The sequence below is a fragment of the Pezoporus flaviventris genome, unplaced genomic scaffold, assembly GCF_033815535.1.
Source record: "Pezoporus flaviventris isolate CSIRO_AGI_PZ_B2104156 unplaced genomic scaffold, CSIRO_AGI_Pfla_v1 ptg000041l, whole genome shotgun sequence".
NCBI classification, from domain to species: domain Eukaryota; kingdom Metazoa; phylum Chordata; class Aves; order Psittaciformes; family Psittacidae; genus Pezoporus; species Pezoporus flaviventris.
In genome coordinates, this window is record NW_026892589.1 from 8,978,789 (window position 1) to 9,006,500 (window position 27,712).

Consider the following 27,712-nt stretch of genomic DNA (forward strand, 5'->3'; position numbering starts at 1 on the left):
GTAAATACTGCAACAGGGATGATATTTAAGCATCTGCCTGGATGGGAAGGGATCTGCTGCCAACTCATGACAGAGTTTCTAACCATAGCAGGAGAGTATGTCCAGGTAAGAAGGATGGATGATGAACAGTGACTACAGCACCATCTAGAAACTGGCTTAATGGCTTCCAGGTTCAAAGGCTTCACATGTGGCTTTAGGCAAGGGAGCTTTTCTGATCTTCATCCTCTGTGGAAAGGGGATAACAGCACTTTTCCACCTGAAAGGCAAAGCTGGTAGCACCAAACACCCGAAACCCCTCACTCAGACACTGCCCCGAGTGGGGTCATGAAGCACTGACAACAGAGCACTAACAATTTCAAATCAGTTTTATTTTCTTAAATTGGTGTTGTACAATTTAAAGCCAAAAAAAAAAAAAGTCACACAAAACACAAATAAAAAACGTTGACAAAGTCTCAAGCATTGCTGATAAAGAACATCACCACCATCCGCTCTCACAAACCTGAAGGGACGCGTTTAATAGACTGAGGTTTCTTGAAATCTATTGAAGACACCAGACACAAACGCTGCAACAGGAAGGAAGCCATGACACCAGCGGGTGGACTACACTAGCAACTTCACAGGTAGGGGCTGCTTTTGGGCTGGTTTCTTGCTTTTTTCTCTTTTTTGGGTTTGGTTTTTTTTTTTTTTTGCATACCTTGTCTACAAAGCAATAAATATTCACCAAAAAAAGTTGGTTTCACGCTCCATGCAATTAGATAAAAAAGAAAGTCACCAAAGTGATGGCAAAATAAATCACCTGTCTCATTCCCCCCCCCCCCCTTCCCCCACATTTTTGGGGTGGGTTTTTATGTGTTTTCTTATGTGTTTTTGTTGGTTTTTTTTTTTTCAAGCACAGTGGCTAAGTTTCAAGTATTGAGAGAAAACCTATATATACACGTCTGTGTTTGCGTGTGTATCTATACACATACACGCACACACGCACCTCCTCGTATGTATATACACAAACACATACATATATACCGGCTGTAGGTCTGTAAACCACGCTTTTTTGGAGCAATATATACTTGTGTACATTGAATGTGGACGATTTGGATACATTCAAGTAATGAAGCAGGGCTGGAAGGTTAGTGCTGAGCTCGCCATGCACAGGGAGCATCCTACCTGCATGTCCTGGGCTGGAGGCTGTCGGTGTGTGCTGGGAGGGCTCGGGGTGTCTATTGCGGAGTCAGTCCTGGACTGGTGCTCCCGTGCCACATCCCACAGCGTAGCCCTTTGCAGCACTGGCAATAGCCTTTGGGCAGCAGTCTGGGTCTCCTCGGCGCTCCCATCCACAGGCTGGGCCTCAGCTGGTTGGGGATGTATCCTTCTCTTCTCTTTGTCCCAGGCACAAGCACAACGGCCACAGAAGCAGCAGGCTGCGAGTGCAGGATGTAACAGCGGCCCAACACTGAAGCATTTGTGAAAGCTACACTTAAACGTCCCTGTCTGGGGCAACTGGGAGTATCTTTGAATTCATTTATTGGCGTTTCAACACCCACGATGCCAAAGATGATGCCAGCTCCAAAGTCAATCGAGTTGCTCCTGAAACCCTCTGTAAAGTATCACACTGAACGTGCCAGTATTGAGAGGAAAAAGGCGACGAGGACTTAACCACCATGTGCAAACTACGTTGAGATCCCAAAAGAACAAAGCCTGAGGTTTTGAGTTGCTTTCAAAGATCGTTTTCTGCCCAGCGCTAACAGAATACTGCCACGACTGATAAATTAAGACACACACATGCACACGCAGACGGAAAGGCAGCCAGCTCTCCTCTCACACATGCTCACAGCATCCGAAGCCTCAGCCAGAGCCACTCACACCCGCAGTCTCATTTGGCTACAGAGTCTCCTTAGAAGAAATGCTGAACATAAAACTGAACACTACGAGATTTCTTTATAAAAAACACAAAGCAGCAAATAAAACTTAAAAAAAAAAAAGGGTTTCCAATTGTGTGTGGGATCTGAAAGCCTGTTCTTGAGCTCTTTAAAAAGCTTTATACTGACTGTCCTTAAAAGAACATTTAAATAACAAAACAAACCTTGGTACTGCAAGTCAGCTTTGCCTGCTGTGGAGGAGGAACAGCACAGACTCTGCAGTGCTTTCTGCCTCACACTCACAAGATACAGTACAGTTAAATACGTACAGTTACATACAAACCAGACCTATATCAATATATATTCACCCAGAGGAATACATATTAATATACGCACACACGTAGTGCAATAAAACAACCAGGAAGCAAGGAAAAGGAATAAAAAGAACAGCATTCCTAACAGTCGTGATGTTCCTGGGTTGTCGTGTGATGCAAAGTCAACTCCTCAAAGTTCCCATAGTGAGTAAAGTGCTCCTTTGATTCACAAAGCTAGTGTTTTCAGTTTGGGGTGGGGTGAGGGCTCCAGGAAAGGGGTTATTGAGCTGAAAGCAGGACAGCGCTAGTGCTTCCTCCTGGTAGACACCTACTGAACAGCCACGAGTCCTTCATGTTGATCCCGCTGAGCTTGGGGACCAAGTGAGGAACGGATTCATTTTGGCTTCTTACCAACACAGGAGCGTTAATACTTTGTCATCCTCCTGTTCCCTGTGCAGTCTCTCTCCCTGCATAGTTTGCACACATGGGAGACACAACCTGCCCCAGCGCAGACCATCCTCTGCCTCGCTCAGCAAGTCTGTCGAGGTGGGAGCTACTTCAGCAGCACTCAGGCAATAGGGAGCTGCCTCCCTCCTCTGCCATTCAGTAAGCACTCCAAGGCATAAACACGTGTGAGAAGGGACAGTGGAGGGAAAGGAGGGGAGCCTCAGGGTGCCAGGAAGCTTGAAGATGCCTGGCTCTCAGCTGGGTAGGGGGAAGTACACAAACTGGCCTTGATTTCTGAATGACACCCTCCAACGTTAACTGAAGCCAGCAGTTTCAGCACATCCATCGCCTGCAATGGACACAGCACTGGAATACCCTGTTCTTAAGCAAGAGGGATAGGCAGCAGTCTTATCCTTCAAAGTGCTGGGAAGAAGCATTTTTCTATCCTTCAACCCCTCTGGCAACGAGGGAAACCTTTCCACGTCGGTTACACCTTCACCCAGGCCTTTGGGCAGGGGAGTATTTGTGCTTGCTGCAGTCACACATCCCCACAAAGGGATCCGAGTCCGTGGAACAACTTCCCAAAGCGTCGTAATACGAAACACTGAGCAGTTCATCCTCCAGGGCTCCTGCTGCCAGAATCGCTTCCCACCACAGCAACAGGACACTGGAAACGAAGCCATCAGCTGGGGCGTGAGGAACAGCAACCGTGACATCAGGCACAGAACCCCGACAGCAGCGCCGACAGCCTGCGCTCGATGCACAGCTTACCTGGGACACAAAACAACACCGCAAGAAATCAGCCTCTCATTTCCCTGGTAATATAAAGACAACCAAAACATGCTGGAGATTGGGAGGAAAAGGCAGAACTCCATCAAATCAAAGCAGCCCTTTGAGAATCATTACCAGGCACTGCTTTAGACTAAGTGAGGACCTGACCACAACCACCACGCTGGGAAGGGACAGGTCAAAGGGCTGAATAATCAGAGATGCAGCAATGAAAGCCTGTTCTGACAGAGGTATCAAGATGTTATAAAGAACCACCGGCTGCCGGGAACAATTTAATCACTTCTAGTTATTGGAGTGGCTTTTGCCAGCAGCAGGATGACTCAAGGTCTGCAACGCCATTTGTCATGGCTTACAAGTGGGAGACTGACACAGCCCAGCATGGTCAGTGCCAGATCCTCACTGTCTGAGCCCAAGACTCTCTCAAAAGCTCAGGGTTTGGTGGAATCAATTCCTCTCACAGGAAGACCTGCTGTCATTTCTAGGTTCATTGTTTTACTATTCAGAATGAAGTTATCATATACCTGAGATCTAAAATCAAATGCATACCCACTACAGCCTACCAGAGAACAGCTCAATTGGGAAGCTGGAACAGAGGGTAAAGCAGGGAATACCAGGATATCACTTGAGAAAATAAATCTATTAGATGCATTAGCTGTATCTCTGGACAAAAGATGTGATTTAGGTTTGGTAAGAAACAGTACAACAGACACTACTTAGTATTCCCTATTCACTGAGCCCTCAGGTACCACGCATGACCTGCCAATCTCCCTTTGCTCTCCTTCAGCGAGCCTCGTGTCAGCTCTGAGAGCTGGTGATAATTAACTGACTGATTGCTTCTGAGACAGAAACCTCTCCTCTCATTACCTATCCGTGAGCTCTGCCTGCACGGATGGCTAGAGCAGCCTGGCAGCACTCTGGATCCTGGCCCATGGAAGGCAGCAGGAAGCCAGCAACGGGGAGAGGCAGCAGTTTGCCAGCTGCAGCTGCTCCCCTCAGCCATGCTGATGCCGTTGGGATGGCTGCAGATGGGCTGGTTTGGCTGTGGCCAAGTCAAGCTGCTCCGACAGACAATAGCTATTCCCCATCCCCTCCCACAGTGAGGGACTACAGCAATGATTAACCCCAGCTGTAAGGGCAGGGAAAGTGCGCTCTGAGCAAGCAAGGTCAGTGCTTTCCACTCCACACAGCGCAGAGCCTGCAGCAGCACAGTAACACCCTTCCTGACAAAGGGAGAGCACAAGGGAGGTAACAGCCCAGAGCAGCAGACAGAGGGATCCCTGGGAGAGGAAGCCAAACAACAGCAAGTAGGGAAGAGTTCAGCTTTCACTGCTACAGCAAGCACTTGATGAGGAAAGTATTTGTCTGCTGCCTTCTCAGCCAGGCCAGGGGCTGGGAACCAGAGCGAGGAGCAGCCCTGTTTCAGGAGGAGCCCTCGCTGTGATCAGCCATCACTGCCCCACAGCCGCTGCAGTTTCATGTTCAAGTGCTCTGTGCAGTCAGAGGGATGGTTCCTGCTGGAAACCAAACCCAGGCCCTTGCTGTTGCCAAACCACTTCCTTCAGCGAGTTTCTTCACACATCAAAAGCTCCAGCAAAGCCCTGGCAATCGCTCTGCATGGGAAACTCAAAGTATGGCTCAGATCTGGGGACCTGCATTTCTAACAGTTTTCCCACTGGGAAAGCAGGAGGCCAGGCTGGAGCAGCTGTAACAAGCCAAGAGATCTCTGCTATGTCCTCCAAGACACAGCTGAAGAAATTTCTCATCCATGCAGCTAAAACCCCACATTTTGTAGAGGGATTAAAAAAGAAGTCACTGAACACTCACATTTATTGATGTTTTCTATGTCGCCCTGTTCAGTGATGATGTTCAGGAGCCCCTCCATGAGCAGCAGAGCCTTGTGGTACCTCTGTGCACAGTCCTCTCTGTGGTGGAACATCTCATCCAGGGCTGCAGACTGTACCTGCAGCAACAACCCCATTCCAAGAGGTTACCCCCCGACCAGACCCAATGGCCCCTCAGCTGCCTGAGCACCTCCTTCACCCAGAGGCTGCACACAGCATCATGAGCAGGAACCATTACTGCCCAGCACTCACTCTGTGCTAACCCTGTTCCCAGGCACTGTGGTTATTACCATTTGCACAGCATAGCTGAAGATGAGCTTCTCTGCAGTGATGCTGTTGATCCGATCCATGAGCTTCTGTTTGTCCAAGAAGAACCTCTGGAGTCTCATGTTGAGGCAGTGGCAGGATGAGACACTGGATTTGTAAAGCTCATTCAGCTTCTTCACAACTAGAGTAAAGGAAGGAAATGCTTTAGGCAATACTCCTAGTCCTCCCTGTGCCTCCCAATCTCCATGTACAGGACCCCAAATAAGTAACTTCAAGACAACAGGGTTATGTTCAAAACAGAAGACTGGTAGGGAAGTACCTGCTGTACCAATAGGGTCCTCCTCCTTTCCTCTGTCACCTTCCCCAGTTATAAGCCTGCATGTGGCAACACCTACACGTATGCCCAGTTCACCTGAGGCCAGGTCTGTTTCCTTCAGCTGCCACAGGGCAGAGCAGTTTGCACTGTGCAAGATGTCTCATGCCCCACCAGAAGCAACAGACGTGCCAGGTACAAAGCTCCTGCTACCTGATGGGTGCTGACGTGCCGTGAAGAAGTACGTGACCAGTGTGTGGTAGCTGCTGGAGCTGCGTGTGGATGAGCAGCACTGACTAAGCAAGGGAATCTCTCTTAGGACTCTGCTGTCCTGGGAAGAAAGGACACTGGTGCCTGTGAAAGGCCACCTCCTTTCCTGAACACAGCAGCTCATATGGGAAGGTTACAGGATAAAGAATCAGGAATCAAAAGTGATTCTGATTAGATACCAATCCAAATCAGCAAGTGATGGCCCAGCTTTGAGTCTCCTTAGCTGCATGGCATGGCCTACACAAAGTTACGGATACAAACTCCCACCAGCATCTGATGAGTATTAACTGCTATGTGCACACTGAAAATCCCCACACTGAATCATTCACTCCTGGAGGAGGCAAATCAACACATACCATGAACCTGCCTCTCAGCTATGATGCAGAGGTGCAGCCTCACATGAGAGCCAGGCCTTGCAACCCAACCTAGCCTTGCCAGGCAGAGGTAAGACCACAGAGAGGCAGAGAAGAGACTGCTGTGGGTACAGACCCTGCCTGGCACACACCACCCAAGGACATTCCAGGGCAGTGTCCTGGTTGTGCTTCCCTGATTTTTCCACATACATGGGACACAAGTATCTTGAAAACCCTCTTGTCCTCACTGTGCCCCAAAAGGAAACAGATTTTGTGGTGAGAGAAACAAGACAGGACAGCCTTGCCCAATTTCCACACATGGAGGGACAAATTACACTACAAATCTAGATGCTGCAATCTGCCCTGAAAGGAGTGATTTGGGTCATGACAACATTCCTGTTAGCCTGAACTCGTGGAAGATGTGCAGCTAAACCTGCGTGTCTTGCTCCACAGTGCCTGCTACAAGGTCTGTATACTCACTGCTTTAACTGCTATTATTTTACACCCCATCCCAAGGCAACACGAGTACTTTCAAAGACTGAGCTCTTGGGGAAGGTGGCTGGTGGGTCAAGTACTACAATTGCTTCAGAAGGTTCCCTCAGTAATATTACAGTGGTAGTTTTAAAACTGTTTTTTTCTAATCACTGAATCACAGCCAGCTTGCATCACAAGCCAGCCAGTCAGATGCAAACATTAAGGCCATAACACTAACAAAGAAGTGACTCTGGCATTACCAGTATTGTACTTCCTGTGTTTTTGTTTCACTTGAAAAATCATCACTGCCAGGACAGGTCTCCATTTGCCAGCTAAGCACTTCCTAGGAAATGCACTGTGTAATTAAGTTGGGCTTACTCAAGTACAAATAAGCACCTGTGATAGAGATGAACAAGGAATCAGATAAGATACATCTCCCTCTCACTGATCTGTGCTGAAGATTCTCACCAGGGCATGAGCAAGAGCTTTTGGACATGAAGTTAATGTGAAGAGAGGAACAATCTCTCAGTGTTAATAAAATCAGACCTGGCTGTACAAGAGGACGATAAGAAACAAGCACAGGACATATGGATTCACACTCACTCAATCCCCTCCACCCTTTTGCCATACTTTTAATACTTCCATTCCAGAGGAATCCTCTGTGCTCAGCAGCCCCTTACCTTGCTTGACAGTGGAGGAGAGGCACAGCTTGCCAGCTTTGATCTGCTCTATGGCCATCTGCAGCCCTGAGGACAGAAGCTCTGCTACTTTCAGGTACAGCACCAGCTGCTCTGCATAGCTGTAAAGAAAGCACAATAGATGAAGGGACAGCAGTGAGTGACCTGAAGGATGTCTGCTATGAGATGAAGTGACAGAGACTTGGGATCTGGGCATCTCTCCCTGGTCCTTACCTCCACTCCCGGCTGAGGAGGCTGATCTGGTCGGCCACCACGCTCTCCTGGAGCTGGTACTCTGCTGTCACAGAGCTGCTCATCTCGCTGGAGCTGCCTTTAAGGGCAGCAATTTCCATCACGTAGTGGACAAAGGCCAGGGTGAAGCGGAGGCTGCGCAGGATGTCAGTGTGCTCTTGCTGTTGAAGGGATGCCAAGGTGGTGGTTACAGAGGGAATGCTGGCACACCAGGGAGGGCTGCTCACCTAGAGCTGTGCCAGCAGCTCATCCCAGCTAACAGAAACAACACCTGAGCCCCAAAGCTCCCTAACACCTCTGCTTTGGGCAAGGACAGCCAAACTCAGCCCCTGCATGGCACCAATTCCTCCTCCACAGTAACAGCAGCAAGCAACAGCCCCAGGCCAGAAACTTCCAGGCAGCTCCCTGGAGAAGCTGGTGAGATGTGCTCCAAAACTACATGTCCCCTTCCCAAGGGGGACCCCAGCTCTGTGGGACTCTTTCAGAAGTCAGCCAGGAAGGGGGAGAGCTCATCTGCACCATGGGCCCAGCTCCGGTTCCCACCACAGTAATGCTGGTACAAAACTGAACGTGAGTGTGGATTTCATGAGTGACAATCTCCTGTGCTGCAGAAAACTGCAAACAAAGTGTGTGTCCCCTTACAGCCCTCACTTAGCTTTGGTCTTTATATTCTCCCAGTTCAGTTCAGTGAGTCCTGGGTGAGTCCTCTGAAGAAACAGCAAGGACAACCTTTTATCTGCAGCTCCTGTCCAGCTAGTGAGGGCAGACAGCCTCTCACACTAAGTGCTATGTTCACTTCAAAGTACTTTTTCTTCTGCTGTTACAGATCAAAGGGGATTATCCCATTGCTGGGAAGCTGCATTGCTTAAGTCACTGCAAGCATTTTTGGGAAGTTAAGTGTTTGTGGAAAAACTGTGTGCTTGTGGGTCTACAACATGAACTGCTGCCTGGATCAGATGAAACACCACTCTTTGTACTCTCTAACCTGCTTTATCTTCACATACTCAGTGGGTCAGTTCCCTCAAAGGGGGCTGGGTAAGGATGTTTCCTACATGAATTTATCAAAACCCTCCCAGTCCTCAAGTTCTGCAAGCTTTTGTTTTGCATTCACTGGCTCAGGCACTTGGCTGCTGAGGCAGCTTTGACTATCTGAATTATGAATCTCTCCTCCCACTGTTGTGCTACGTGGACAGTCCAGTATGGTAAGGAAGTGTTATCTCCATCTTCCTCTATTTTCTTTAAAAGCAAAGGAGGAACCTGGAGATTAAGTAATCGCCAAGTCATACAACAAGTTTGTGGCAGAGCAGGAAACTGCTGAGATCTTGCAGGCCTCAGCCTGGTATCTCTAACCAATGCACAATCCTTCCTCTCTGTTTACACAGTCAGCTTCTGTTACTTATCCCAGCATTTGTGGCTTCATTTGGCATCACAAGAGTCTTTCCTTCTGTAGCCATCTGTATTGTGTTTTTAAAACACTGCAAGAGAAACTAAAACCTCTAATTTGCCTTGTCTGCACCTAAAGAAACTTACAGAAGATGGACAAACCACCCATCTGAATACAACAACTTTGCCCAAGATAAACAAGGATGCTCAGACAGTGAGATTTCAATGCCCTGAAAGTATCAGCAGAAACCAGAAAGCCTGCCAGGTTTGCATTGTGGCCAACTCCACAGGGCACAAAGGGGTCTTGAAACACACTGTAAAAGTTTTGTGATATGCAAATGGATTCCTGTGCTCAGCAGGAATGATGGCTGAACACAAATGACTCATTACAGACAGAAGCTGAGTGCTGTTAACAAGATCAAGTTGATACTCCCTTATGACACTTCAGTCCAGTGTCCACAGTGGTGGCAGCTGGCAGGGGCCCATACTTCTGGGACCTCACACAGGTAGGATGCTCACTCAAACTCACTGCTATTGTGATCACACCAATGCTGAAAATCCTAGCCCTTTGGCTTTGCAGGTAATTAAGCAAACGATGCAATTCAATGCATAATTAACAACAACAAAAAAGATCTAAATAAAACCTGAAGTATAAGAGCAAACCCACATCCTTATGTATGCGTTTCTCTGTGACTATCTAGGGGGGTTTAGCAACACCAGCAAAATGCAGATACAAAGAGCCTTCCCCAGTTGCAGGCAGCCCAAGGAGGCATCACAAGTAGAGCTAAAAATGTGCCTGAATCTTCCTCCCACCTCTGCTGCGAATGGGCAGCCTGACCTACATTTCAAATTTATCTCAGCTACAAAAGCATTTGCTTTGCTTCAGCCTGCAGAGAAGGGGAGCCTGGCAGCTTTTCAGCTCCACAATCCGATTCAGCTGTTCTAGTGCAGAACATGGTGTCCCCCCAACCCCATCAGTACCACAAGTGTCAGGTTTACTCTAGTTCAGACTCTCTCAGCTGAGGCTGTATCACTGTCTGACTCCCCAGGTGCATGTGGGAGGCAGTGTATGATATACACTGAGCTACTCACGCTCTCAAGTCCACTATGTCATGCCTTTTATAAGGGAAAAAGCCCAAATTAGCCAGGTTTTCTTCAGAAGCTGCTCATACAGGATGCACCAGATGTTTCCAACCTGCAATTTCAGCTTTGGAAATGGTGACTTTTAACCCTGGTCATGGATTAAACAGCTTGGCAGCAGACTCAAAAGTCACCGAACAGTGCCAAACATGCCCTGGCTTTTCTGAGCACTTCACTGGCCTTACTGTCTTTGAAACCACAATGCTCCATCTTGGGAAGCAAACCCCTTGGCTGTAAACATGGAGTTATCTGACCTCTGGATGTGCTTTACTTTCACTCCTCCATCCTTTGCCCAGGATGTACCCACCTCCATGAGCGTCTCTTCGGGCAGCTCTGGTGCCTCAAATGTAACAGCCCCTTCCAGGTTGGCGGTGATGGGATCAGCAAAAGTGTACCGGAGACTTGAGGGGCCTTCCGCAGCATCCCCACCGGTTCCCACTGCCAAGTGCCTGCCGGTGAATGAGCCTCCAGAACTGAGAGAGCTGGAAGACCCCACTGGGAAGAAAAACAGGCAAAGGGATTACTGAAAGTATTAACAGTAGGTCAGCAGAGGGGACAGTCCTGTAGGATCCAGGATCCTGGATCCAATAGGAGCGAGCAACAGGTACTTTGGAGGAGGACGCAACAACTCTTGATGCAGAGTAACCACTCCCCAACCTAAGCTCCTTAGTGACTTGGGTAGACCAGCTTAGGAGCTCAAGCAGATTTAACACACCTTCCACAGTGGCTGTTGGTTATGGGGACAATTCTTTCTTTTTTTACCCAAACTCTTTCTGAATCCTGCAGTGATTTCCTGAGCTGATTTTTATGACACACCACCACAGCCAAGTTCCCAGCCAAGGATCAGCATGGTTTGAACCCCGGCTCCCTATCACTGAATGAGCACCTCTCGTAAGTGAGGGTTTTACTATGGTTTTAAAACATCAACCCCTTAGATATAAACCAGGAGAGCTTTCCATTACATGCCCTGCATTTCTGCTTCCCCCTCTTTACAAATAGGAGGCTGGCAGAGAATAAATGACTTCAGCTGAGTCAGGACCCTAACCTCAGGATTCAGGACAACCAGTACGTATGGTGTCCATCAGACAATCCCCTCATCATCATCTTTTCCCCTTCTTGACCACTGAGTCCACCCTAGGAGCGCACTGCATATAAAAGATGGATACTTCAAAAGGAGTTGTCTCAGGGTATTCATAGTACATTCACCACTCCAGAGGGTTTTATATCCACTGACACAGAGAGTTATGTTCTGTCTCACAGGGGGATGCCAATATCAGCTACTATACTCTGCTAATTCTACCAAGGCAATATCCTCCACTGTCACTGATCCTTTGGAGGGAGATGTTTCTCTTCTACCCAAGAATTCAATTTGCTGCCCTACCCAGCCTTCAGAAGGTTCAGTGATATAATAATGTGCAACTGATCTGCAGAGAGCCACAGTCTCCTCTCCTCCCTGTTGGCAGCTGTGCTTCAAAACTAAGTGGATCATAAAAGACTGGCAGAGCATTGCCAGATCTTTCAGAGAGAGGGAAGGATCAACAACATCACATTCTGGACACCCTGTAATTCCGAGAGGCTGTTTGCAGAAGTTGGTCTGATGACTCATAAAAAGGCTCTGCCTTTGTATCCATCAAGAGATCTTACTCATGGCTTGTCCAAGCACTCGGGGTGCAGAGTTTCAGCTTGCAAAGCTCTCCTTTTCACCATTAACTTTGTGCATTAACTATAACATAAGGAGTTACTCACAGACCTAATAAACGAAGTATCAAGCAGCATTGCTTTGACTGCCTTGATCTAATGCTGTGTATGTATTGTAGATTCACTATTCAACAGCCATCTCTTTCAGGCATCTAATCTGAGATCTTGGCTGTTTGGCAGACCCTTAAGCATCTAAATATCAACCTGTGAAAAACTGGTGCTTGGATCTGCTTCCAAATTGCTATTAACCCTACAAAATCAATACAGGAAGTCTGAATTCTCTATTCATAACACTGCAGTAGTAGCTAGAGGCTGCAGCCAGGATAGTAACCCCATTGTGCTACAGGCCCATCAGACACTTTGGAAGAGTGTCTGCCCTACAGAGCTTACCCTCTAAATAGACGAGACAAAGAAAGGATTATGGTCCCAACTTTCCAGACAATCAAGGATGTGAGTGGCTTTAGTTATGATGGAAATGCAAGCTATACCCAGGAACTGAGCCCATGTGTACCCCCATCCCAGTCAAGCAGCTTATTGTGGTTACATCCAAACCTTCCGTGCAGTAATTAGCAACAACAGAGTCAACAACATTCAGATGAGGAACAGCCAAGACAAGAACTCAAAGAAGCCAAAAATGCAAATAAAAGTGTCCAGATATTTTCTTACACTGAACACAGACTCCAGCTGCCAGACACACGAGCCCAAAAAGGCCAATTGCCACAGCCTCAGCTGCTGGCTGATGAGGCCAGAGCACTTATTGTCTTAAAAGAAGTATCTGTCAAGCAGGAGTGCATTTCCCAGTTTCCTACTCAGGCAGCTCAGAGCATAAGTTAACACCACTAGTAACCGTACATACAGAGCCATACTGGCCCTTTCCTAACAGTACTTGTGCACTGAAGCTGCTCGGCACAGATGGTCACACTTTTTATTCATAGCTCATCCAAAACGATCAGAACACAACACAGACTTTACATCTATTGACCTATCAGCAACACTGGGTCTATGAACAGCTGCAGCATCGTTCCTGAAGCAGAGAGCAAGGAAGTAACACAAGAGTTTGTCTGTCTCTTCCACTACTGGAAAACCACTATCTGGCATTAGTCCTTTTGCCAGTGCAAACAGTCACCACCAGTAACTGTGGATGGCAAGAGCCAGCACGAGAACCTCAAAGGCATTTAGACCAGCTAAGCTCCACAGACTGCTCTGCGCAGCCCTCTACCACCACCAGTGTTCAGCACCAAGGAATTCAACACATTGCTCTGCCCCCGGCATTCCCACTGGAACAGGCAGGTAGGAATCAGCCCTTTACCTGAAAACATCCTGGTCCTCGTGGTCTGTGGGGGGGTTGTTCCACTGGGAGGGGATCCAACAGTAAAAATCACTGGGGATGGGCTGGCAGAGCCCCCAGCCCGGGCACCAGAGTGCAGGGTCCCTCCGTAAGCACCTGAGGGAGCTGGGGAGACAGTTGAAAGGTGCAGACTGGCATTACAGGAAAGTTACTCAAGAGCATGGTGTGCCTCACCCAGTGGTTCTGTGCTCCTGCAGACTCTCTTGGGACACAGTGGTTACCAGCAGAGGCCAGTGCTCCCTTTGGAGGCATCATCCCTCACAAACACAACAGGACAGGCTGGCACGCACTACAGGACACGAGCCTGGCAGCATCACGGCACTGCTGCAGCTGTTCTTCCCTCCTCACTTCCCAACCTGCAAGCCCAGGAAGACCCACCCTTGCAGAGCTACCATTCATACTTGAGCTGCCTGGCAGAAAGTCCCCACTTCCACACGTTATCGCATTCAGAAGGGGCCAAAGAGGAAGCCCTGCCTACAAAAATCACACCACTAGCCAACAATTACACAGCACACGTAGCCCACAGCCCTTCGAGAGCTCCAAAGAAGAAAGCAAACATCATTACACTCCTCACACACTGCAGCCACTTCCTTTGCCAAAAGCCATCAGAAAAGGAGACTCCCATTTGTAGGAAGCATGTAGGCAAACTGTTCACCCCAACCCAGGATATCCAGCCAGATCTGCCTGGCCTCCCCACCTACCTGCAATTTCCATTGGCTTCTCATTGTTCAGGCTGTCATTGCTGCCAGCTTCTGAGATCTGTGCCCCAAAGGCTGCCTTCAGAAGCAGGTCAGTGAGCCTGCCTGTGCTCAGAGATCTAAAAAGAGGATATACAACATGACGCAGAAAGTCAAGAGGTGCAATGTTTCGGGTACCTTCCTCTCCAGTTTTTGCCATTCCTGGCCCACAACCACTTAACACTACACAGTGAATAGTCTGGAGCTGAAATAACCATTCTTCCTCTTTCAACAGAGCACCTGAAGCACCTCCTGCTACTTGTAGAAAGCAAGCAACTACTGTGACTAATTGCATTAATGCAAGTACTGACTAAAGCATTATTACAACACAAGTTTTCTTTGATGGAAGATACAGAAATTAGCATCAGAGGACTCCTCCAGGTTACTGGAGAAAGCTGCATTAACACCAACACCTGAGTGACTTTGTATCCTGCAATACTGATGACATTCTGCCCACGACTTTCAAACACATCTCTGGTCTGAAGCCCTGTGCTCACTGTTTGATGGACAAGGAACACCCATAACACCCTCTCATCCATGAAGGAGCAAGGCACACACCTGCATAATTGCAGGGAGTCTGGTCTAGTAACAAAATCCTGCATCCCCACTTGAAACCCTGCAACCTTAGTGTTAGATGGGGTTTGAAATCTGCCCCATCTGTCCTGTATTAGGGAATGAAGCACCACTGAATAAAGAAGACTATAGCTCACCTGCCCTTGATCTCCTCCACAGGCCTCAATCCCAAACCAGTCTGCTGGCAGTGGAAATGACCCATCTCCTTCAGATCTGGCAAGGTCTTATTCCGTGTCGGAGTCACCATGACCCCCTGGTGGGCCAAGAGGGTGAGGAGATTCTGGGAACTGGGGGTTTTGGGAAACTCAAACGGGGACACGGCCTGAGAAGAAGAGGAGAAACAGAGACCCACCTTTAAAACAAAGGAGGAAGGTTCCCCTCATCCCCCACTATTCATCAAAATTAAACTGTATACTTAACAACCTAAGGAGGTGGAAATCCCACCCCACACTGTTACTTATCCCCAGTCCCAGAAAGACTAAAGTGAAAGGACAACAAACTGCTGAAAACTTGCAGCAGCCTAACATAAGCAGAGAAAAGGCTGTCCCAGCTTTGCACTGGACACTAGGTTGTCACCTGCTCCCCCATCTCTGCTGGGGATTCCTCCTGGACACACACTTGCATCACCAGCTGAGTCGCTGTGTGCGAACCAGCCCAGGCACTGCAGCTCACTAATACGCTTCTGCCTAATCTGGGCAGCTCCTTTTCCTGCCTGTTTGAAACCCTGGCCTCTGCTCAGAGTGAACACTGCTGCTGCTAAGAACCAGGACACAGATCACTAAATAGCCCTTGAAGGAAAGTGAACAAGCAGTGATAAATCCAGGTCAGTTATCCCAGCAGCAGTTCATCCCCAACTAGCCCAAGAAGATCAAGCTGTGAGAAACCCAAAAGCAGCCTCCTTGACATACCTTTGTAGGGGAGCCCACTATAGTTGGCAAAGGGCTTCTCTGCATGAACTCAGACAGCTTTGGTGAGGATCTGAGCTGCCGGCAGTGCTGCAAGCCATGAATCTGCAGAGGCTGGCTGACTGGGGTATGACCGAAGTGAGCAACAAGAGGATCAGAGTGCTGCTTGGTTATCTTCTGCCTGCAGGAATGCAAATCCGACAGGTTGGGAGCACTGTGGAGCCGGGAGCCCATCCCTCGAGAAGAGTGTTCAGGTGCTGAGGAACCTAGAGGACCCAAAGTAACAAACCACATCATTTTCTGGTTCTAACATGAAACGTCTGATCCCAAGACGAGGGTTCAAACATCTCAAACTCAAACACCTACATCAAGCTCAAACATCTACAGACCAAAACCTTCAGTGGGTGGCTAAGGATGGCACTCTGATCAGTGTCACAAAACTGCTAGGCCTGATCAGCTTTTGACTCTAAAGGAGGAAGAGACATGAGCAGGGAAATAAAGGTATAGCTTCTCTCCTTCACTGGAGCCCTTAAAGAGAAACGGACCCTAACTGTCATTGCTCAGCAGCAAGGTAACTGCACATCAAGCAGGTCACTTGGCAGAGGAGCTGTTGGGGTTTTTGAGATGCTTTTCCTTCATTCAATCCATTGACTTTAAAGTCTCGAATTCAAGTTTTTGGCACTCAGGGTCTGTGAAGCACTGGAAGACACTGTCATGGCAGGGGGGTTGAAACTAGATGATCTTAAGGTCCCTTCCAACTCTAACTGTTCTTTGATTCTATGATGGGATGCGAATGGATCAACCCCAACACCTACCAGCACACAGAAATCCTGGCTGGCCAAGCATCAAGAGAAGCTGCCAAAGGAACATATGCAACCTTGAGTGCCCTGAGACTATGGTTCTGGCCTTATCCATAGGCATAATGAAGGAAGATAAGGACTAATGAACGCACCAGCAACAGGAATCCGGCTTCTCACATCTGCTCCAAGAGAAGACGGGATAATAGTCTGGCTGGGCTGCTCTGGGATTGTTCCAACTTTGAGAGAACACAATGAGAAAAAGAAGTTTATTCAGTATTACGTTTCCGTAGGCAATGACAACACTGTGCACCACCTGTTTTACAGAAAGATGCTAGTAATCTTTTCCATCTTCTCAGCCCTAGCTGCCTAGTGAAAAGGTCAACAACTCTGTAAAAGGAGGAAAAACCCCCTCCGTCTGGTATTAGTTCAGTATATTTTAGTCTGACTTTGCAGTGGTATTAATTCAGAGGAATAGAATATGAATATTCTGCGTTTCTCCACCATCAGAGACTAATAAATATAGGATTGGAAACAGCAGGGATATAGAGCAGCTCGTTACATCACAGTCTGTGCCTTTATTAAAGCCAACAAATTGCATCAGTTTCACACTGGGGTTTTTCTTATCCCTTTCCACATGAGTTGCTTGTTTGCATCTGCATCAGGCTACTGGATATTCAGACACTACTCTTCAGTCTGAACAGCACTTCCAAAGCTGCTCAGGATTTTGCTCTGACAACAATTGCCTTATATTATTTTCCTCTCCCCATCCCAAGCCAGTAAAAAGACACTTTGCACTTACAGATGCCCTCTTTAGAGGGCAGCAAAATGTTTGATGCAGACACAAAAACAAAGCTGGCCTCTCCTGGGGCTAAGAGGGATCTTCCTCTCCAGTTTACTGAGGCCAAAACACTTGTCAAATAATCTGTTGAGAAGAGCCATGGGAGAACACAACCACCTGAATTCCCTATTACCTGGCAGCTACAGGAAAGGGGCACATGATTTTATTAGAGCAGCAACATGTCAGTTAACATCTTACCTTGCGGTGATGGCATAAATGGCTTGGCACCGCCAAAGGAGAGCTTTCTAGTGCTGGGCATGGATCCATGCTCTCCAGGATAAGGAGGGGAAGCACCAGTTTTAGGAAAACCAAGAGGACTTGTACTGCTAGACCTCCGGACCGTACCAGACCTTATAGGAAACAACAGCAGAACACAGGTTACTCCAGATGCCAGTGAGAAGAGTAAGAACAGTACCACAGACACACACACAGAGCTACTTCCACAGAAGGCAGAGCTTCATGACTGTTTATCCTGGATGAAAATCCCACTGTCCCAGAGCTACACCAGTACAGATCTAGATGATAATCCTTGCTCTTGAGAGTTTCAATCTAAACAAGATGGACTGAATGAGAAGAAAGAATGAGATTAATTTAGCTGTACAGGAAAGCCTGCAATTTTTCAGTCACTTTTTAGATGCTTTCAAGTTTCTACATCAATCCTGAACACAACACATTTCCTATCTTGCCACATCCAGATGTTTATTTTAGGCAATCTCTTCAGAATACCCTGAGAGGGCTTTATTCAAGTCTCCCTCCTCTGCTGAGCCACTTGCCCTTTTGTCATAACAGCCTGTTAGGTAGAAAGCTCTGTGAGTGAAGGCTGTAGGATGCAGAGGTAAGCTGTGCCAAAGGCACTCTCTGCAACACAGCTTGACTCAAATCAGAAGTTACAGCGCAAAACAGAGCCATGTGTGACTGTCAGATCTGAAACAGCTCACTGCTACCCAGAGGAATTTCTTTTGGTAGTCCTCTTTTGGGGCTGGACAGTCAGGACTGCCTGGGCTCCAAACCCCTTTAACTCCTTGTGAAGCCTCACCTTGCCTCTCTATGAGAAAACAGTACTTCCATCAAATCCTTTATTCTACTCTCAATTTGGAAGCATTTCTCTCCTGTTAAAAGAACACCACTCTCAGCCAGTAGGTGGTTTTCTGGACAGGAATCAACAAATATCATGAAAAATCTCTCTCTCAAACCACTGAAAGATGCTCTCACTGAGGTATCCTGCCTCCCCTCCCAGTGACACGGCATTAAGCTATCCACGCACATCTGAACAGGAGGAACAAAGACATATAGGTTTTGGCACTGCACGCAGGGCTAGCTACATTACCCAGGAGTGCCAAGGTTATCCTGGTGAAGCATCAGTACATCTAACTCTAGGTGTAGGTTTTACTTTATGCTACATTTCAGAAAATAAATAGATAATAATATATCTATTTCAGTAGCTGAGATTTGACCCTGCCCCTTCCATATGTTACTATATTTTGCAGCCAAGTGAATCCATGCTGTATTCATATGCTTGGAAAAAAAGGAAATCCTTTAAATTTTTAACCTAAAAAATCACTAAAAAATCAGGTTGCTCTCTGAAGTGCCTGGCCCTGAAGCAAAATGAATACACAGTAAGGAAATGGGCACCTGGCAAGGTGAAAAGAAGGATGTTCAATGGCATAAAGAATTGCTGCTCCATTAAGCCTCTAAAATATGAGCCATCCAGAAGGCTGAATAGCACCTATCAGGATCTTGCAGGTAAAAACACCATGTGACTGCTGCTGCTGAAAGATGTGGAATGTCAAATGCCAACCTAGGATGGGATAAGGAAGCAAGCAAACAAGCAGGACAGGTGATGCGGCCAAAAGTAACCACATGTAATTACCACCTCAACAAGCCACGTATCTATCCACCACCAGGCTATGTTACACAGGCATACACCAGCCAGTCAGCTGACAGTGGCTGAATTCAGAACCAAGAGTGTACGTCAAGTGACTTGGCAAACATAACGAGGCACTTGGCTGTAATGGCCTATCTGATACACCTGATGGAAAAGTGGAATCACACACTGAATGCTTGATGAAGTTTTCTCCTTCCATTCCTGAAGGGTGTCTACTGAATTTGCTGATTAGAGGAAATGATGGCGAGAGAGAACTATGGCTTCTGGGGGCAGAAAAAACCATGCCACCAGAGATGTTGAGAAGATGCTAAAAGCAGGCTGTGAATCATCCTGATTGTGTCCATTCCTCAAGTTCCTCTGCAGGGACGATGCTAATCTCAACGTTACACAGTGGTGACTAAAAGTTGCAAAACATGACAGTTTGATCCCTGACTGGTAGCTGCAGGCTGTGAACCTGAACTCAGCAGCCTGTCACCCAGTCTGAGGTAGGCACGACATGCCTTGGTGCACCCTCTGCACCTTCTCCAGAGCTCTCGCTTTATATGTCACATGGATAACCAGGACTCTTTCGAGAGTTCCAACACTAACAGGGTCCACTGGTTGTGCTGTAAAAATCACAAGGCACACAGGAAACGGGAAGGAACTCACCACAAAACCTGCCACATACTCAAGAAGTGAGCGTAAAATAGCATTAAAGTAACACTGGCACAAAACAATCTCTGCTGATCCCTGATTAATACCAGCACATCGTGTCTCTACTTCTGGGTCTACTTTGAATAGGCCTTATGCTGAATTAGGCTGGCTGAAGCCCAAACTTCTGCTGACATAGGTATTACCTTACATCTGAAACCTAAACTTTAACTAATCCAGATACCAAAACAACTCATCCAAAAAAAGATATGACACCTCACAGACACCTCTGTCTGAATACTCCTGCTGTACCAACTCTTTAAGATCCTACATGAGTTTCCTTCCAAACAGCTGTCAACTTAGATTTCAAACCTCTAAGAACCAGGAATTATGTGTGAGAAGAGACAGAAGCCCTGTATGTCTTGGAAGTACAAGGCATCACCACTGAACCCAGGACAGCTCTACAGCTGAAGGCTGGCATCTGAGTCTTCCTGATGGCCTTCAGCAAACATGCTCTGCCTCACAGACATACATTGCTCATGGTTTAATTACTCCTGGCTGCATAACCACATTAATATGCAACTCGTGTACGACACATCATCTGTGGTGTGACTGGCTACAGGAACTAATTGAGGTGAAGTCAGGTAAGTTTTGTAGCCACATCCATTTTAGTTGTTTATCTCAACTTTTTCCTTTTATAAAGACATTTGCCAGTTGGGTGGTATTCTCTGCTTGGACACTCAGCTCATAGCTGGCATGGGAAAAGCTGTCAGTCTCAAAGGGGCTCAGCCTACACTGAAAGCTGACAGCAGCTGTCTCACACACATGCACACAGACAAAATTTACAGTACATGGTAACAAATGAATCTCAACACCACTATACAAAACCCCCCAAACTAGGTTACCACATAACACACACCATAGTGGCTCCCTGCAGCAAGTGGCTCCTCCCGAACCCATTTAGAGGGACAGAGAAGACACGGTAAAGCAGTTTGTTGTACAGCCCCCATGCTGTAATACCAGAGCCCCTGCACTGATGCTACCCCCTCCTCCCAGCCCCAGCACTTACCGTGGAGAGGCGTACTGATTGGGAGACTGCAGGTTCTGCTCAATCCGCCGGTAGTTGTGGATCTGTGTCGGGACTGGAATGGGCACGGAGTGTCCGTACTTGCTGCTGGAAAACTGACCTGGCCGGCTGTTGAAAGGAGACAGACAAAGAAAGCCTCTGTAAGGGCTGGGCCTTCAACCAGGTAATTGGAGGTTTTATCTTCATAGAGCAACTGTACACAGGGAGCATCCCCTTGGCTGTGCTGGGGTTGTGGGTTTATGCTAGGAGGTGGTTCAAAGTCGTATCAAAGGGAAGTGGCTCCACACATCTCCTGAAAACACGCACCTTTCTTCCAGCACAATTCCCACCCACAGAGCGAAGTTAAAACATACACCCAAGCGCACCACTCCCTCCAGGAAAACTGGAGCCCTGTTATTTCAGGCCACAACTGGCCTAGTTCCCAACAGCTCAGATCCACAGCCAAGGAGCACATCATTGAACAGAGTCTAAACATTCATGGCTCACAAAGGACACCAGCAAAGATTTTGCTGCCAAGAGCTACTTCCGACTCATGCAGAGGCACTGCTGCAGCAATGGCATCTCCATGAAAGTCTCAGTGTGCCACAAAGAAAATAGAGTATTTGCAAGTTAACTACTGCGTAGAGAAGACAACTTGGGAGAGAATAAATTTGGGGGGCAGGAGTTGGTATCTGTGTACCCATCAGTGTCAGCTAGAATATCACACACACAAAATGGGATGGCCCATTATGCAAACTTCTGACTTTCTAGTTCCATCCAAGCAAGTGTATCAGCTCACATCTGATATGTATTCCCCCAGGTGAGAAATAGTTTCCCCTGTTACTCATAGCCTGTACCATGCTATACACAAACCTGTGCTATACAAAATCCATGCAAACACCACATTCAACTAAGTAGCAGCCTAAAGTCTTTTCTTAAAGGCTCTAGAATTCTAGGATTAATTGCTATGGTGATGCTATTTACAACTGCCAACACCAATTGCAGGGACATTGCACAGTTACGTTAAGATCTTATTGGTAATGAAGGCTTCTTCCCTGTTGTCAATCAAAGACACAAGTCTCAGGTTTGCTCGAGAAGCAGGAAGCATCACTCTTTTCAGTCTGTCACTTGGAGTAAGATGAAAGGAGACAGTTAATTCAGCAAGAACATACATGCATGCACAGGGAAAAGAAAAGAGTTTGTGACTTTTTTTGTCCCATTACCAGAATTTCTTATTTTGGGAAGGGTCAGTAGCACTCTGGTTTACAGTGACAGTGTTGAACAAAGCTGACCTGCAGGAAAGTGTCTGCAGCTCTCCAAATTATGCACATGAAAACACTTCTCCAACAGAAGAGAGCTAAATGACTGGAAGCGATCTTTCAAGGCTGACAGATCAAAAAGTGATTCCAATTTCTTCATTCCTCTCTCAAGAGCTTTACAAAGTTTTTAAGTTATATATATTCCTCTTTGTCTGCTCTTACTTCTTCCACCAAGAGAACAGACTCAATCTGACATTTGCCTCTAAAAGGCAGCATGGAAGCCTTGAATCTTCATTGACATACAATGAACCAAAGACATTCAAAGTGACTGATTGCTTAGCAGAAAGGTGAGGCTTTGGTGTCTCTGCCTTCCATCAATGTCAGACATGGTGTCAAGACAGACACAAAGTGAACAGAGCTTTAACTAAGAAATCGGAGAGTTCATGTCAAGCTTTGTGCATATCCTGATTTTCAGCACACATTTCAGATGCTGTCCTTTCCATCTGGTCAAAATCCATCAGAGGAAAAGCAGTTTTCAGATGAAGGGATCCTTCCCAAAAGTTTTATCAAGTCCTCATAGAAGGCAGGTTTCTCCACAAGGTGCAAGTTGCAAAAGAAAGTATCCAAATGAGGTGACATACAGTAAACCTGCTAACTGGCCTCAAGCCTTAAAGACTACGAGTGGCCATAAATTTGCAAAGATCAAGAGATAAAGCTGGGACATGGAGTTTAATTACTTGGCAGTAATTAAAAGCTCTTTGAAAATGGTATCAAATCCATTGCTGTGGGATACACCCAAGGAAATTCTCTTCATTAGACTTCCTAAACATCTTCAACAAGGAAGTGTTAAAAACCATAAAATTCCGAACACCCCAACTATCAGCATGTTTTAATTCTGCCTAGTCCTTATCCTCTTAGTGAAGGACAAGGAGAGCTTTTCTAGAGCATACTGTGACATCCTGAGGAAAACTCATGCAGGCCACTCTAAAATAGCCTAAAATAGCTTTCTGTCCTAGTTGGAATGCATCCAGCATTGCTTCTAGCCTACAGCCACACATGAAAGGGAGAACTGCTGCTTCTGAGTGAGTGAAGACAGACAGAAAATCAGGAGTCCTCTGTGCCAAGGAAGCCAAGTGCTGAATCCATGGGCCTCATGACATTGGCAGTGAAGGGCACTGAAACCCATGTCAGGAGTAAGGGCATACCTGGGTGGCACCACTTCAAAGCACTTTCAGGGGACAGATCAAAGATCACGCTTTACACTCTGGATTTGGAGTAACTGCTCCAGTCTTTCATTATTTATGTCTTATTCACATCCTGGACAGGGTAGGAAGTAGCACTACAGGGGCTGCATCTGCTCTACAGAAGCTGCTGGGAGCAAGTAGAAAAGACAGAGCAGCAACACATTCAAACCAGCTGCTGGCACTGACTTGCCACCTTATGATCCAATAGAATACGATGAGGCCAGTTTGGTGCAGACAGAGATGAACAGTGTAAAGTAGGCAGCATTTTTAGTTAACTTTCTTGAATTTCCACTCACTGCTGTCCAGAAACAAGGCCAAATCCTTTCTTTAGTAAAGACTGATCCTCGGAATGCAAAGGAATCAGTTAAGGAATAAGCTGTTAAAAAGCTTAGCAGGCGATGGCATAAGAAGCCTCATGCAATTAAACTCCACACTGTGGTACGTGCTTGCCAATTAATCTGATCACGTCAGCAAGGCTTTGAGCTATATTCTTCTCCTTTAAATTTCTATGCTTTGAGGCTATATTTTGTCATTTTCTGGGCTCCATTTATGTGACGAGTGTGTCAGCACATAGCCTGGGACTACATCTTCTTCTTAAGAAAGATTTTAGGGTTATCCAGCTCCCAGTGTGAAATCTCCTTCAACTGTCCTCCCCCAGTAGGTGCCATACTGACAGAATGGAAGATGAAAACTCTCCTGTTTCCCCAGCAGGCAAGAATGAGATGGAAAGTAACACCCTCAGCTCCCTGCAAACTAAGCACACAGCCTAAAGCTTCAAGCTCTAGAGTCAATGGGATCTCCTTCCACAGGCCATTAACATCTTCTGAACACAAATACATCTGGACCTACTGGTGATGCTGGGCAGCTGGTGGTGTGTGGGGGCACATGTTACCTATGACATTTCTAAAGGCCAAAGCTGGGTTTATGGGAAGCTGTCACCTGTAACATTTTTAAAGGCCAAAGCTGGGTTTATAGCAACTGGTTAAGTTGAAATTAAACCTATGACAATGCCTGTTTCCACTTGTTACTCCTACTACTGCATCCTCTGTTAGCAAACAAGGCCCATATAGCAGCATTCCTTTATACAGACGTAATGGAAGGAGCTTTTCAGATCTTCAGGCAAACTACAAACAACGAAGTATGCCCAGATGTGTCACAGAATCATAGAATCATAGAATAGTTAGGGTTGGAAAGGACCTTAAGAGCATCAAGTTCCAACTCCCCTGCCATGGCAAGGGCAGGTAAGCAACACTCCTCTCCATTTGCCCAGTAATTCAAGCCCATTGCAATTTCAACTGTAGCTAAAAGGTTGTGCTCTAATCCACTGCATGAATTTAGAAACAGGGGTCTTTAGCTGGAATACCCACCACCTCTGCAAGGTGAGCACAGAGGGGATCAGTAATACATACATGCCAGTGGAGTATTTTTTTGCTTGAGAATAATCCCTTTTGCTTGAGAATAATATACCTTTTGCTTGAGAATAATATACCTTTTGCTTGAGAATAATCCCTGGCCCCACAGGGAACAAAGTTAGCTCCTGCTCTACTGTGTTCTCTCATAGCCCCTCCTTAGGGCCAGAAGAGGGAGAGACAGGCTCTGTATTTGGGACTGATCAGTGCTCAAGGCTGGGGAGTTCCTTCTGGGTGTTTCTTGTTACCCTTTAATTAAAGGAGAGATGTGGATCTTGCCCAGCCCACTAACATCCATAAAATCCCCTTCTGGAAGTAAATGGGTGTTCAATTAATCAATGTTGCATAGTCACACCAAACAGTCTTACCTGGACGGGCTAGGAGAACTGCTGTATGGGGGTGAAGGAGATGGTGTCCTTCCCTGGCTTTCCAAGCCTGCTGAAGTCACCAGAGAACTCCTGAGGAATGACAGAAATACCCAGCTGTCAGAGTATGGAAACCAGCCCTTCTCCCTTCCCTGGGTTCCTGCCACCAGCCCTGCTGAGTCTAGGAGCTTGGGGGACTGTCACACTGCCCACGTGCTCTCTAGTATTCAGGTGCCACATGCTGATGATCAAACTGAAAATGGTCACCACCAGGCAGGTGAGTTATCCCTGAAACAAAAGTTAACCCAGCCACATCTTCCCTCCCATCCACCAGAACCCAAAAGCCCCTAATGCACACTATGCTCCAGTGGCTAAGTGATTTCAGTTGCATTGGTGGACTTACCCGCTGTACATCAGGCTGTCTTGGATTGGTTTCCCTCCTGCAGCCTCAGCAGTTAAATCACCTGAGGAACAAGGAAGTGCACAAACAGATTCATACAAGATATTTTTCTTAAAAATCTTTATATATTCAGAGCAACTGAGATTTGGGTGGAATTTCCTGCTTCTCCAAGACCTGCTGAGCTGCTTCTAAACCAGCGCTTCGCAAAACACATGTGGGCTGAAGCTGCTGTGTGATCCTTATACCCTGAAGTTTTGGAAAATTTAAGCTGAAAGGAATGGGGCCAAAACCCAACAGAATCATTTGGGACAACAAGTATATGCCCATTTGGTGCAAGCAATTGGCTGCTGTGGAAGAAGACAGTGGTATATGTTGCACATAGGGCTTTGAAATATCTGTGTCTTAAGTGGCAAATATCCAGGGCAGTCAAATGAGCTGGCAGCTGGATACACAACATGGGAGAGTTTGTGCCTTTGCCAAAGCATGTGAACAGTGGAAACATGACTAGCACAAGACAAGCGTGTACTGGTCCCATCACTGTTCCCAGGAAATACACCAGCAACACTGAGCTCTTCCTTGCCACAGGATTGCACAGCAGAGATATTTCACAGTTCTACCCTCCAAATTCCTGTTTTAATATAGGTAGTGCAACTGGAAAGGGAGGAATCACAGCATTTACCACCAAGTTCCAACTCAGCAAAGCTTCATAAACATGGTCAAGGTTAAACAATATCCTTCTGCTGGTTAAGTAAGGACTTGTGCATGGACATACTTAGGCATGTGGCTGAACTGTGGCCTTGGCCCCCATGTACACATGTATTTTCAAACAATTCCTATCAAAGTATAAACACATAAAAGTGCTAAAATTAAATCAATGTTTGAAGAAAAATCCAACATATTTTAGTTCTCCCTCAGGGATTTTCTCCAGTGTGGAATCCATCTTACTAGCTCAAATCCTGTTTTGGACTGTGACACTAGGTGAAGACAGGATGACATGGGAATGGCTTCTGTGAGAGAAAGACATTTCCCTGTGAGCCTATCTTCTTTTCCAGTTGGATTTCCAGGTTCAATCCCTTCTTGAGGTCCCTGAACAATCTTTCATCTCAAATCCAATCTTTGAAGGTAATTACAAAACACAAACCCAGCCTGTGAGACAGATGTTCTCTTCCAGCTTGATAACAAAACTGTTTCCATCACTCAGTCAGGACAGGTTCAATCTCTTTCAACTTTCTAGTAACTATCTCACATCCCCCTCTGCTTAGAACGTCTGCATTCTCAGAAACTTACTTGAGAACTGTGCTGGGACCATAACGAAGTCATCTGTGTCACAGGATGAATTCTTACTGCTGCTTCCAGCAGAGTCCTTCGATCCATGCAGAAAGCCAGGGGAATCCTGGGTAGGAGATGCCAGTGCCTTCTCCTGCAGCTGCTGCTGCATCTCTCCAAGGGACTGCTAATGCAAGAGGAAAACAAACACTGACTTCAGCTACTTTATCATCCTGCTCGATCCTTTAAACTCAGCTGTGCAAGGCTACAAACAACATTTTGCTGATAAACCAGGGCTAATAATTTGCCAGAAGCAGCTGTTTAGTTTTCTAACATGGACCCTTTCATGTCCATGTCACAAAATAGCACCTTTTGTTACACAAAACATACTACCAGCATGTCTGATGCTCCACAGGTAAGGAAAACATGACCTGAGGTATTGCATCCCTCTGCTAAAGCTTTCTGATTCAACGTGTTTTGTACCAACTCAATTTAGTATGGCTGTGAAACTGATACCAGCTTTGAGACATAGATCTGGTTGTTCTTTGGGGTTATGTTTTTCTTGTTTTGATCTTCAACATTAAACATCTGGTCTCTCCTAGCACTTTTGCAGTAAGCAGCACTCGGGAATGCGTAAGTAAGTGTCCCTGCACTTTCAGAACAACCCTGTTTTGCTGTAGAGTGCTGATAAGGAGTTAAAGAAAGGCCTGAAGGAGGCTAAGCACTCAACAGATGAATGCTTCACAGTCAACAGAGGCAGCACAAACTTTAAGTCCCATTTTTCTGCTTCCTTCAGTCAAACAATCCTCATGTTCTGCAGACAGATGGAGGAGGCTGAATGGTTTAAGACAGCTTTAAGCCAGCTGAACTACCCACAGAGTAGATCACAATCTTTATCCTAATGCATTTTTAGGCT

The 27,712-nt window shown here is 46.6% G+C and overlaps 1 protein-coding gene across 9 annotated transcripts in view; it reads right to left on the reverse strand.

Moving 5' to 3' along the window:
* Positions 1 to 347: 347 nt before the first annotated feature.
* The window catches only part of ULK1 (unc-51 like autophagy activating kinase 1), an 80,740-nt gene continuing 53,375 nt past the window's right edge, over positions 348 to 27,712 (reverse strand). For 7 of the 9 annotated variants that reach the window (XM_061466134.1, XM_061466131.1, XM_061466137.1 and 4 more), the window contains 16 exons: positions 26,818 to 26,983; positions 25,534 to 25,594; positions 25,134 to 25,223; positions 20,857 to 20,982; positions 17,471 to 17,622; positions 16,587 to 16,670; positions 15,638 to 15,900; positions 14,867 to 15,051; positions 14,121 to 14,236; positions 13,381 to 13,524; positions 10,681 to 10,868; positions 7,833 to 8,011; positions 7,602 to 7,720; positions 5,535 to 5,692; positions 5,228 to 5,363; positions 348 to 3,385 (listed from right to left, as the gene is read on the reverse strand). In XM_061466134.1, coding sequence (XP_061322118.1) covers positions 3,330 to 3,385; positions 5,228 to 5,363; positions 5,535 to 5,692; positions 7,602 to 7,720; positions 7,833 to 8,011; positions 10,681 to 10,868; positions 13,381 to 13,524; positions 14,121 to 14,236; positions 14,867 to 15,051; positions 15,638 to 15,900; positions 16,587 to 16,670; positions 17,471 to 17,622; positions 20,857 to 20,982; positions 25,134 to 25,223; positions 25,534 to 25,594; positions 26,818 to 26,983 — 2,223 coding nt within the window. In that variant the 3' untranslated portion in view covers positions 348 to 3,329. The remainder of the gene's footprint in view (positions 3,386 to 5,227; positions 5,364 to 5,534; positions 5,693 to 7,601; positions 7,721 to 7,832; positions 8,012 to 10,680; positions 10,869 to 13,380; positions 13,525 to 14,120; positions 14,237 to 14,866; positions 15,052 to 15,637; positions 15,901 to 16,586; positions 16,671 to 17,470; positions 17,623 to 20,856; positions 20,983 to 25,133; positions 25,224 to 25,533; positions 25,595 to 26,817; positions 26,984 to 27,712) is intronic. The other 2 variants (XM_061466132.1, XM_061466133.1) reach the window with 2 other exon arrangements.